The 13,306-nt window shown below is 42.6% G+C and overlaps 1 protein-coding gene across 5 annotated transcripts in view; it reads right to left on the bottom strand.

The window, feature by feature from the left end:
• The window catches only part of LOC105482410 (glutamate ionotropic receptor AMPA type subunit 1), a 322,484-nt gene that overhangs the window by 92,893 nt on the left and 216,285 nt on the right, over positions 1 to 13,306 (bottom strand). For all 5 annotated transcript variants that reach the window (XM_071098181.1, XM_071098179.1, XM_071098178.1 and 2 more), the window contains one exon: positions 10,967 to 11,337. In XM_071098181.1, coding sequence (XP_070954282.1) covers positions 10,967 to 11,337 — 371 coding nt within the window. The remainder of the gene's footprint in view (positions 1 to 10,966; positions 11,338 to 13,306) is intronic.

Consider the following 13,306-nt stretch of genomic DNA (forward strand, 5'->3'; position numbering starts at 1 on the left):
CTCCTTTGGATGATGGGCTGGCATTTCTTTCACCAGCTTTCTACTGATGGACACTAAGCCATCTCCTGCTTTTTAAAACAGTGAAATGAATGTCCTTATGCATACATCTTACCAAGTTTGCATGACCATTTCTATAGGATAAATGGAATTCACCCATAGGATAAATAGATTCCAGATCTCTCTCACAGTCACAATTTTAAGGCCATTTCTGATTCTATTTCCCTGTTTTCTCCCCATTTATCCTTCCTACTTAAAGTGCTACAGTTAACAACATGCCCTCTCCAGCTTTGGCTGTGACTATGGAATGTCCCACAGTCCCTTCCCAGCTGAAGTTGACTTTCCAATGTGGCACCAGTTACATTTTTGCTCTTATCTCTGTCTCACCATCTCCCTCACTCCAACTGAGCAGGTTGCACCTGATCTTGGTGGGGGCAAAATGCTCTCTTGGGTCCTCACTTCCGCTCCCTCAGGAGATGACTCTTAAAGACAAAGATACTGTTAGGAATAATACAAATTAAATAAAAATTCAAAGCAAGGCCCACTAAAAAAATCAGAGTTAGGGAATCCTATAAAGGAAAAAGGATGTCCCCCCTTTTATAAAAATTATAAGAATCCCTGGAGGGCCCTAAGGGACCTTCAGAAGATTGCTGGTCTTGGAAGACAGCTGTGTGTCAAGGATAAATCATGGGTATTAGAATCAGACAGACACAGGTTATAATCTCAACCCTGCTGGGTACCCACATGCAAGTGAATTAATCTCTCTGAGCCCCAGTTTTCTCATCACAAAATGGTGTTGATATACCAGGCAGAGTTGTCAAGAAGATTAGCCGTAACATGATCTAACATTTATCAGATTGCCTGACACACAGTAGGTACAACACATGAAAGAAAGAAATTTTTGCTACTATTTTTCCAGCAAAGAGATCAGAGCTTTCCTGAATAGTGGCGTAGCTGGCAACATTAGGATGACAAGGTAACTTTATTTTCTGGTTCCCTTTAATTTCTTTATCTCTAATTCTTCCCACTTCTTCTCCAAATCCATTCAGAGACCAGGACTGAGTTGCCCTTTGTTGCACAAGTAGTTAGTGACAGCTAGAAATTCTCTCCATTAACCAATTTTCTCTTCATTAAGTGAAAAATAGGACAGAGTCCTAGCTACTGTGAAGATAGACATTCAACAAACATATATTGAGTATTTAGAACACACAACCCCTCATGTCAAGTTTTGAATGAGTTGTAGAAATGAGTTTACTAGTCTCAATAAGGAACAGACATGGTAACTACAGTGCAGTGTTGAAGATTTAAGATGCCCTCTGAGAGGTGTAGGTGACAGCAACAATGGCAACAGCAGCAATAACAACAGCATTTACTGTGTGTCACCCCTATGCAAGGCAAATGCTTTCCGTGAATCACATCATTTAATTCTCAGAATATCTCATTTGAGGTAGGTCTTATTATTTCCCCTATTTTCCAGAAGTGGAAACTGGGTGTAGGAAAGTTATTTTCTAAAGCTCACACAGTTAGTAGGTGGTAGAGTCAGAATTCAATTCCAGCCAGCCCTGCTGCAGAGTTCAAGCTTATAACTATGACTGTAAAGCACAGATTCAGAGGAGTAATTGGGGTTGGTTGGGGGAGAGTGAGAAGGCAACATTTGCAAATGGGGAAGGAGTTGAGCAGGAAAGTTGAGAAAAGTCACTCCAAGCAGAGGGAACAACAAAGGCATAATGGGAGTATGGAGCTGGGAGACAGAATGAAGCACAACTTGGCTTGGTTGGAGCCTTGGCTAAGCTGGGAATCGCAAGGAGGTGAGCCTTAGATGGGGAGTTAGGGCAATACTAGAGACCATCTTACTCCCATTTTGCAGTGGAAAAAGTGAGACACAGAAAGAGAAAGTGACTCATCCAGTGGGTTAGTAGTAGCTGAGATTGAGTTTCTTTTTAAGTTCTTTTACCACCTCCTCCATCCCTTGTGACAACAGCTGGTCCTACTTCTGCCTTTGGGTGGGACTCCACTCTGCTTTAGCAGGCACTGTGCCTCCTTATTTTGAGGCCCTTTCTCCTTAAGCCACTAGATGCAAACAGTGACTGTCATCAGCTAGGTTTGTGGTTTCTGTTAGTGTCCTTGACACCATTTATTTTCTGCTGGGTGTCTTGGACTTAATTCACCTATTATCCCCTTTGGACATAGCTAGAGGTAAAAGCATATGTAAGTGGTGTAGCAAAAATGATTCATTCGCCACAGTTGGATGGTGGTACCTAACTCATATTCAAAACCATCAGGCTCCCCAGAGGGGTTTCAGCATACTTTCCCCATCAATTCAATTAGCTATGCTTTCATTTTTTTTTTCTGTCTTGAACTCAGTACTTCTTTGCAGGTAAACAATTGGGTTTCTTGGTCACAGGTGCTATATATCCAGTGAGGGTTTAAAAGAAAAACAAGAGGTCTCTCTGGGAAAATGCAGAACCTATGAAGATGTAGCTAGCCATAAATAGGCTTCTCTGGATACAGAAATTTAGGGACCATCTTTCTTTTAGTGCAGCCACCATTTATGGCCTGGATTTTCCAAAGTATATGAAAGGAAAGAAAAATACAGCAATCAGATTTCATACTTGTAATCAAAAATAGAGGGGAAAGGGAGAAAAATTCCCTTAAAAAATATATAAATAAGATATTCCAAGTGTGTCTAAATGCAGTAAGTACGTACGAAGGTTGTTTTATGCCTCACCATTCTTTTAGGGCTCTCAAACTGGTGGCGTACAAGCTGAAGCTAGGCATGCTTTTGTTTGGTCTGCACAGAGTTCCCATGGCAATGACTGTCCAGAGCTGAGGGGGAGCTATCCTCTCTAGCTGACACATGCATGTGCAGTTCATCACAGCCCCCGGCTGACTTCCACTCCTATGCTATTGAACTTACACTAATTATCTGTGTGATTTTGGCTATGTCCCTTCCCCTCCCTGTCACCCAGAATCCTCGCCTATCGAATTGGGATGGCCATGTTAATCACATTTTTATTTTGTTTATTGCCTGCCTCTTCTCTCTGGAATGCAAGCTCCAGGAGAGTAGGAGTTTTTGTCTGCTATGTTCTGTGATGTTTCTCACAGTACCTTGAACAATGTTTGTTAAATAACAGTTGCTAAAGAAATACTTAATGAATAAATAAATGAATAATTGGTACTCAACATCCCTTTCAGCTCTGTGAAAAACTTTCTGAAAATTTTCCTATTGTAATTTTGGAGAAAAAAATCTCTCCCTCAATTAAACTGTTCAAAGTATAAACTTCCAGAACAATCTAGAGAGAACAATTATGCTTCCCCCTTGCTGATGGCCAGAACTGCTGGCTGAGACACAGAAAACGATGGTTGCATTTGCATATCCAGTGAAGGCTTTTATTCTCCTGTCACTGCACTCATTTTAACACTTCCGTGCTGCTTTTGGAGCTTGTGAAACTTCTACTCTTCTTCTCAAAGGTCTGTAAAACTGCTCAGTAGCACAACCTGGTTCTGGGTCTCACCATCAGGTAGCAGAAGATTAAAATGGAAAAAGTAGGAGCCATTGATCTGGAGTTCCACACCCCATCCCCCATGATGGGGGCCACCCCTACACAGTCCATGCACACTTCACACCTGCCATGACTGCAGAATTACCTCACCTGGGACAATCCCTTTGTGTTGGTGTTGCTTGCTAATGGAGAGGAAAACACAGTCAAGGGGGAAATACGCTGGTGAAACCCTTCGTAAGTTCCTCTTGCTGGCTTGGCCTGCAGAAGGCAGGGCCATCAGGACAGTCAGGCCCCTGCTTTGAAGGCCACAGTCAACCCCCAGTGCCAAGGGCCTTGCTCACCCAGCAAGTAACATACTATAGGGTAGTGAGCCAGCAGACCCTGGGCTCCATGTTTACGGCTTTTGACTAGCATAATTTCTAGCTGCCCTATGGGCCTTGCTTTTCATATTTTTAAGCTGACTTCCCTGGACAGCCCGCTAGTTCAATGACTTCCAACTTTAATGCTCATCAGCCCTGGGGCAGAAGTGGGTGGGGAGGCTTATGAAACATGTAGAACTTTCTCTCCAACTGCCGTTTCAAATTCTAGAGAGCTGAAATGCAGTCTTAGAACCTGCATTTGGACAAACATCCCAGGTGATTCTGATGCAGAAGGTCCCAGCAGAAACCCCCATGCCTAGTCCCAAGACCCAGATTATCTATTGCACATTTCCTGCTCATCATTTTTGACACATCCTTGTGACACTGTTCCTTGTAGAAACGAACCTGTGGCCTAAATGAGGTTTGCCTTTTCAAAATGAGAAATGTTTCACAATTTCAGGCTGCCTTCATCAACTTGCCTCAATATTTACTCTCAGGCTTTTTCTCTTCCCCACAATACTCCAGTGACATCAAGATGAGCAAGAGAAATGGGTTTGCACAGCTCTTGCTGGGAGGGGAGGACAGAGAGCAGGAGGTGGAAAGAGGAAGGTTTCTCATAGACTCTCAGTGCCAGAGGCATTCTGGTTGCTGTGAAACTAGTGTGTGAATGCAAAGGTCAGGCTATCATTGGTTATTGGCTTCGGCTCTCCTCATTGGCCACTGTCTTTCTATGGTGAGTCAGTTAAAAGGCCCTCAACAAGGCTGGGCACAGTGGCTCACGCCTGTAATCCCAGCACTTTGGGAGGCTGAGGTGGGTGGATCACAAGGTCGGGAGTTCAAGACCAGCCTGGCCAACATGGTGAAACCCCAGCTCTACTAAAAACACAAAAATTAGCTGGGCGTGGTGGCACACGCCTGTAATCCCAGCTACTGGGGAGACTGAGACAAGAGAACTGCTTGAACCTGGGAGGCGGAGGTCGCAGTGAGCTGAGATCATATCATTGCACTCAAGCTCTGGGCAACAGAGCAAGACTCCGTCTTGGAAAAAATTAAATAAATAAATAAATTACTGGAGGAAGGAGGTTATGATATCAGACTCCAGGAGATCTCCAAAGGGCCATCGTTTCCCCGCCTGAGACTTCTTCTCCCGGGAGTAATTATCTCTACCAGGTGGAGACAATTATTACACATTCCAATACAGTTTATGATCAAGAATAAAAGAGAGAATTCTGAAAGCTAAAGTCATAATTTCCCATTTTCCTCTATTCCCCTAGCACCCTCTAACATCCTCTCATTCTCTTATTAAAGTCACCTGAACCCAGAAAAATACTGATGCCGTGGAGAAACCATTGGGGAAGTGGGGCCGTGGGTGCAATAAGCTGAAGAAGCTCACTCTCAGTTCATTCGAAGGCAATGGAGCCTTGGGCTGAGACTGCAGTGTACGGTAGCATTGGATTGGGCACCAACTAGCCATAGGTATCACCTGGGTGATCTTAGAGAAAATGCCTTTCCTCCCCTCTCTGGCCTCAGTTTCCTCATGTGTAACATGGGGTGGGTAAACTAGAGCATCCTATTGATCCTGCCCAGAGCTAATAGACCCTGGCACTGTAGTTCCATGTTTTCCAAATGCTTCCTCCCCCTTGGACTCACCCTTGATTCTTCCCCCACTCATCCTCATAGATCCAATACATCAGCAAGTCCTGTCAATTCTAGTCTCAGAGTGAACCATAAATCCATGTCGATGACCATCATTATAATTTCCATCTCTGTAATTTCCCCACGATGGCTGTGAGAGCCTCTTGCTTGGTCCCTCTGCTTCCACTCTGGACTCTTCTCTGCCCCAATTCATTTTCCTCATAGCTCCCTAGAGTGGTATTTTAGCATACAAATCAATCCTTCCCTTGCTTAAAACCCTCTAATGGTCTTCTATTGCATTTACAATAAAACATGAAATTTAAAATGTGACCACAGGGTCCTGCACGGGCCTCTGCCTCTTCCTCCAATATTATCTCAAACCCCTGTCCTTTCGATTCACAGTAAGCCAGACACACTGGTCACTCCTCCAGTCCTCGAGAGCACTAAACTCTTTTTCACCTGAGAGCCTTTGCACATGGCTATTTATGTCTCTTAGCTCTGTACAAGTCTAGCTCATTCTCACCCATCAGCTCCTCAGAGAAACCTTCTCAGAACACTCCAAGTAAGACTTGTTTAATTCCACTTCTTGTATTATCTATTGCAACAGCAGGTTCATTTTATTCATAGCACATCCCAACTTACACATTCACGAACGTTTGTTTAATGTCTCTTATATCACTATACTGCCAGTTCCTTGAAGCAAAGGCTCCTGCCCTCCACACTCCAACATCAATATATCTTCATATCCTCAGCACCTAGAACCATGCCCTGCATGTCATAAGCAGTTAGCAGTATCTGTTGAATAAATGAATGATCTTGACCACACATACAGGGAAATGGACGGGAAATGGACCAGAAATGAAAGTTGAGGGAGCTAAAGATAAATTTTGTCTGTGATGATTTTTATTCCTTCTTTAACATACTCCTCAAAATCGAAACTATCTATTAAAAATAGATCTTTGGGCTGGGCACAGTGGCTCATGCCTGTAATCCCAGCACTTCAGGAGGCTGAGGTAGGCAGATCACTTGGGTTCAGGAGTTCAAGACCAGCCTGGGCAGCATAGGGAAACATCATCTATATAAAAAATACAAAAATTAGCTGGGTGTGGAGGCTTGTGCCTGTAGTCCCAGCTACTCACAAGGTTGAGGTGGGAGGATAGCTTGAGCCCAGAAGGTCAAGCTATGATGTCAAGTTATGCAGTGAGCCGAGATTGTACCACTACACTCCAGCCTGGGTGACTGAGTTTTTAAAAAGTTTTTTTTTTTTCTTTTCTTTTTGAACAAGAAAGAAGCAGGCCTAAAAGTGAATTCATGGGTCCCTTTTTAATCTCACCATCAACTTAATTAAAAAAAAATTGTAATCTGTGATCATAGTTGAAGTGATTTTTAACTTTCACTGTTAAAATGGGTTATATAAACCAATTTATTGAATATACATTTCAAAGGGTGGGTGGAGGAGTCTTTAAAGCATTTCACTAGCATTCGCTGGCATACACCATTGACTGTGCTAATTCTGGATTCCAGTGCAGAAAACATTGACGTTAGGCACAGTGGCCAATATTGTCAGTTGATTCCCCCAATATCGATTCCTACCCTGCCTACTCTAGAGGCTGGGAAACCTAAATTCTTGCCTTCTCAGCCTCTCTTGCCACTAGAAATAATCATGGCCACTGTCCTGACCAATGAGAAAGAAGCAGACATCTGTGTGGGTTGGAGAGTATTTTGTTAAGCTTTTGTTCTTCTGATCCAAAAAGACAGAAATAGAAGGCAACACTTTTTTTCCTTCATGCTGTTTGAACATGGACACAATATTTGGGAACCGCCATCTTATGAACAAGAAGAAAAGGCCAAGATAATTGCAGAATGGCCAATCTGGATTTCACCACAAGCCACTACCTGCTACCACTTTCTTACATGTGCGAAAGATAACCCTCTTTACTGGGTTATCTCTATCTTTACCGTATTACTATGGTCAGGTTTTGATGTTATTTGCAGACAATTACACTTGGCCACATTTTGTTGGTTTTTGGTTACTAGACATTAACATCAATTTTGAAGAGATTAGAAAGAGTTAAAGCTACTTGTGGCTAAGTGCAGATACATGCAATTCAGATGAAATTGATTTCCACAAATTCTAGATTAGTAAGGGTTTATGACATTTTCTTTAAATAAGCAGCAAGATCAGTTAATTGAAGCTCATTTGAAAGGATGTTGGATGAATGCCAGCTTTAAAAGCCCCTTCTACTATAGCACCCAGAGTGTCTAACACAGTACCGTGCATATCAGAAGGTCATGAAACTTACTGACTTCATCAGGAAATATATAAACAACAATGACAACAAAAGTTTCTATTGATGTTTTTCGTTGTCTGCTTAGTCTATAACTTTGATCACTGTCTTAGCATCCTTGTCTTTTTGTCTGGGCCAAGGTAAGATGAAGTACATGTCTCTTCCCTTCTACATATATTTCCAAGAAACATTTTGATACATTCTCACTCTCAAGGGAGATTTTACAGGCTCCTGAACTCTGGATTAACCTTTTTATCAAGGCTGGCTTGATAAAAAAGTCCATCTCAAGTGGATCAAAGTTCTAACTTACTCTGGCAGTTCACCCTTGTGTCTGTCCGACCTTTCAGCCAAAGTCAACAACCCTTCCTCCCAGTTCCTATGAGAAAGAGCCTTAGGAATCCAGATATTGCTGGTCTCTGGAGTAAACCACTGGCTATTTCTGCTTTGTTAATGGACTTCTCAAGAAGAAGGTATTAGGCTTTCAAATCAGTGTGAGCCATGGTGGCATTGTTTCTTCCAGTGAAGTTTAGACAAAATCCAATTAAAAAAATCAATAACATAATAAAAAAAAAGCATCCAGTTGTTGCACTTCCTGTGTGAAGGCTGGGTACTGTGTTACAGGTTCTATACATACTTTTAAACCTTCCAACGACATTTGAGGTAGGAACTGTTATTTCCATTTTATTAATGAAAAAGAGGCATAGAGTGGAATTGTTTTATTAAAATCAGGGAGGAGGGAGGCTGGGTATGTTGTTCAGTTTCCTCTTCACTCTGTGTCAACTCCTACGATACCCTACTGGAACCCTCAAAAGTCCAGAAAGCATGGTTTGAAAATCCTCTTGCAGCCAGAGGTCACAAACTCAAACACCCTCTGGGACCAGCTGAATAACACAGGAACAAAGAAGGTCAGATTGGGGCTGGGGTGAACCTTGAATGCGCGGACCTGTTCAAGAGGACAGCTACCACTCAATTTTGGACAACCATTGCCAAATTCTGTACAGATTAAACAAAAACATGTCTGACAGAAGATTCAGTTTATGGACCACAAGATTGAAACCCCTGGAGGAATAGTGGGGAGAAAGAAAACACACCCTGAGATCACAGCATAAAGGTGCTGTGAAAAGATGAGATGCTCACTGATGAAGGAAATAAAGGAGAAAAAACAAGTTCATGGGTCTTTTCTGACACCTGTATGTTGTGATGGCCCTACATTATACTGACTAGTTAGGAATTGTTTCTTCCCACTGTTTATCCACGGGCCTGATTTATTTTTAAGCAAGCCCTTCCCCTGCTTGGTTCTCTCTACTCTTCACCATGTGTTTGCCAGTATTGGCCAAGCAGCCAGTCTCACACCTCCTCTCCCACGCACCCCCCCACCCCCCACTGTCTTCTTATTTAAAGAAAAACAAGATTATAATGAACGATGAGACTTTCTAAGTTATACAGCAGGCAAAATAAGTCCTGAGGGAAGCTTGTTAGAAAGAATTTACTCCATTGCCGCTTAGGGATATTGGTCCTCATTGACACTGAAATGCAAAACGTAGATGGGTGGTAAAGATGCCTCCAGGACATGTCTGTGAGACCTTGATATTATGCACTTATGCCTCCAGATCTATCCATGGAGGCCAAATTCTGAGCCATGACTCCCTGTAGGCTTTTGAAATTTGGTAATCTAAGAGAGTGCCTACTGGAAAAAGAGTTCATAGACATTAAGCAACTGTAAAAAGAAATAGAGTCAGTGTTTATTTATCAGGCAAATTGGTGGGGTATTGTGGCATGCACATCCAGAATGTAGTCAAAAGAACAGGAGGTCAGTAAATGTGGGACTTGGTCTAGACTGGCAGCTTTCCTACTTTTTCCCCCACTCTCTCCTGTCCACTCTTTCTCTTTTCTTAGCTTCAGTAACTTTTTTTTCCAAACTAAATGGTGTTCACAAGTCCAATATATAAAACAGACAAAAATGGAGCTATTCTGATTCCATACTGGGGGCTAAAATCCCACTGATTTGGTTACCTGAGTGCTTTCAATGCGATATCTGAGGCACCACTGAGAAATTCCATTTTCTTTTTCTTTCTTTCTTTCTTTCTTTTTTTCTTTTTTTTTTTTTTTTTTTTTTTTAAGACGGAGTCTCACTCTGTCACCCAGGCTGGAGTACAGTGGCACGATCTTGGCTTACTGCAACCTCTGCCTCCTGGGTTCAGGCGATCCTCTCACCTCAATCTCCTGAAGTAGCTGGGATTACAGGCACCTGCCACCACACCCGGCTAATTTTATTTTTATTTTTATTTTTATATTTTGTATTTTTAGTAGAGACAGGGTTTCACCATGTTGGCCAGGCTAGTCTCAAACTCCTGATCTCAAGTGATCCACCTGCCTCGGCCTCCCAAAGTGCTGGGATTACAGGCATGAGCCACCACGCCTGGCCTGAAATTCCATTTTTTAATCACAAGAAACAAATTTACATCATCACTGGAACTAGATTATTTCCAGAGTCTTACTCAGAACCAAAGAAAAGAAGAACGTTTTTCTCGTGAAGATGAAGACGCCAACATCTACTAGGGTGAGGTGACTTTCCGAGGGCCACATAAAGGGCCCATGTGCTAGAACCAGTGCTAGAACTTACTCATAGTCCAGTGCTCTTCCCACCATGCACAAGTAGTAAAGGACAGTGTTCTGAATCTCAGCTCAGTTGCCTACTAACTATGTAACACTGGCAAGATAGTCAACATTTCTGTGGTTCCTCATTTGTAAAAAGAGACATGATGGGAGTACCACCTTATGTTCGTGTAACGACTTAATGAGATAAGGCATGCACGGGACTCAGAACCTTGCTTGGCATTTGGTAGGTGCTTCATAAGTGTGAGTTGTACCACACATTGCTTCCTTCTTTCCTCTGTACCTTTCAGCTACAATGCATCAGTCATAATTATGCCTATTAACCTTGACAGAGCACATCAACCATACAGCAGACAGAGATGGCCCAGCCACAGGATGATCCAGATAATCCACAGCATACAATGGGCAGTTGACTGTAAAGAATAGTTGAAAAACCGAATACGAGTCTGACATAATTCATCTCTTTACTTTCCAGTATTTTTTTAAAAAAACAAACCAACAAAAACAAACAAACAAACAAAAACAAAATCTTAGCATTAGGCAAAGGGATTGAGAAGAGTTGACTGACCTGGGAGAAATGTCACATCCTTGCTGCATGAAGGCTCCCAGAGAGAACCACAAACTGTTGAATATCCCAAACTCATTGGACTGGTCACTGGTTGTCTGGTCCCGTCCTTCCTCAAACTCTTCACTGTGCCATTCATAGGGACTGAAGCGGCTGACCAGGAAGAGGACGACACTCACTCCAATGTAGGCAAAAACAATGCACATCCAAATCTCATAAGCCAAAGGATCAAGGAAGGAGAAGACGCCCGGCTTGGATTTCTGTGGTTTTTTAATCATGATGGAGATCCCCAAACTCATAAATGGTTTGGAGAAATCTATAACTTCTTCCCGGACCAAAGTGATAGTTAAGGGAGCCACAGCCACATCTGCTCTCTGAAAAAAAAAAAAAAAAAATGCAGGTGAGCTCAGCAGCCCTTTTCATTCTTTTGTTTGTCTTCTCATTGTGACTATTCTTTTGTGTCTTAAAGGATATGAGAGTGGGAAAGAATCTTTGAAGTCCAACCCCTCCTACTCTATAAAATATTTTTGATGAATGGATGGTCAGCTCAATATCTTACAAGAGATTTTCTAATTATTTGACAGTTCTGAATGTTAGAGACATCTTCCTCATGCTACAAGAAGGAAGCTGTTGTGATATCTGCTGTTTTTGCTTGCTCAGCAGCTCCCCCTACTTTCTCTGGCAGGGGAACCATTCTTGCCCCACTCTCGGTCCTACAGGTTGGAATGAGGCTGATCCCTCTGGCTACATGGGGAAGCAGGTGACCCAGGTCCCAGTCAATCCATGTACCCCACTCCCCTGGCCAGAATCATCCATTCAGAGATGACATAGGATTCAAATGGGTTTACTGAGAACTAGTCCTAAGAGATTCAGAGGATGACCTCTGATGTCATAATTTGGGCCACTGTAAATTCAGGGCTTACCCTGGATTCCCTAGGAACCTGTGTCAATACATCCCTCTGTATTGACACAGAGGAATCCAAGAACATGAGCCAATGCTTCAGTTTGCCTAAGCCAGTTTGAATTGGGTTTCTTTTTCCTGCAACCAAGATAGTCCTGACTAAAGGCAAATTTAACTAAATAGACATTTATTGAACACTTACTATGTGCAATCTCCAGACTGAAAGTTGTAGGTAGACTATGGTCCTCACCCTCAGGAAATTACAAGTTAGTAGGAGACATAGAAACACACAAACAATTTTCCAGTCTACAAGGTGAAAGGGGTATGTGTTATCCAAGATATACAGAGTACTACCAGAGACCAGGGAGGGATTCATTCTGGCTGCGGAGATAAGGGACTGCATCTTGGAAGAGGTGGCATATAAAGTAGGCATTGAAAGAGGTGTAGGATTTTGACAGGTTGCTCTAGCATGGAACAGCATTCCAGGAGGAGGGAACCATGGGAATAATAGCCTGTGATGAAAAGGTAAAGTAGTATTGCAGTCATTTTCTTCTTCAGGAAGAAGTCTAAGAAATACATATATAACACAGTTTTTAAATTTCAAATCCAGCATGCAGATAAACATAAAAAGGTTGCAAGAAATATTCATCCAAACTCCAAAGGCTGGAACAATTTGGAGGGCTCAGAAGAAGACAGGAAAATGTGGGAAAGTTTGGAACTTCCTAAAGACTTGTTGAATGGCTTTGCCGAAAATGCTGAGAGCAATATGGACAATAAAGTCTAGGCTGAGGTGGTCTCAGATGGAGAGGAAGAACTTGTTGGGAACTGGAGCAAAGTTGACACTTGTTATGTTTTAGCAAAGAGACTGGCAGCATTTTGCCCCTTCCCTAGAGATTTGCAGAACTTTGAACTTCAGAGAGATGATTTAGGATTCTGGTGGAAGAAATTTCTAAGCAGTAAAGCATTCAAGAGGTAACTTGGGTGCTGTTAAAGGCAGCTGTTAAAGGCTGTTAAAGTTTTATAAGGGAAGCTGAGCATAAAAGTTTGGAAAATTTGCAGCCTGACAATGTGATAGAAAAGAAAAACCCATTTTCTGAGGAGAAATTGAAGTGGCTGAAGAAATTTGCATAAGTAATGAGGAGCCGAATGTTAATCCCCAACACAATGGGGAAAATGTCTCCAGAGCATGTCAGAGGTCTTCACAGCAGCCCCTCCCATCACAGGCCCAAAGACCTAGGAGAAAATTGTTTTGTGGGCCAGGCCCAGGGACCCTGTGCTGTGTGCAGCCTAAGGACTTGGTGCCGTGTGTCCCAGCCACTCCATCCATGACTAAAACGTGGCAAGGTACAGCTTGGGTTGTTGCTTCAGAAGGTGGTAGCCCCAAGCCTTGGCAGCTTCCATGTGGCATTGAGCCTGCGGGCACACAGAAGTCATGAACTGTG

This window comes from Macaca nemestrina, chromosome 6, assembly GCF_043159975.1.
Source record: "Macaca nemestrina isolate mMacNem1 chromosome 6, mMacNem.hap1, whole genome shotgun sequence".
NCBI classification, from domain to species: Eukaryota; Metazoa; Chordata; class Mammalia; order Primates; family Cercopithecidae; genus Macaca; species Macaca nemestrina.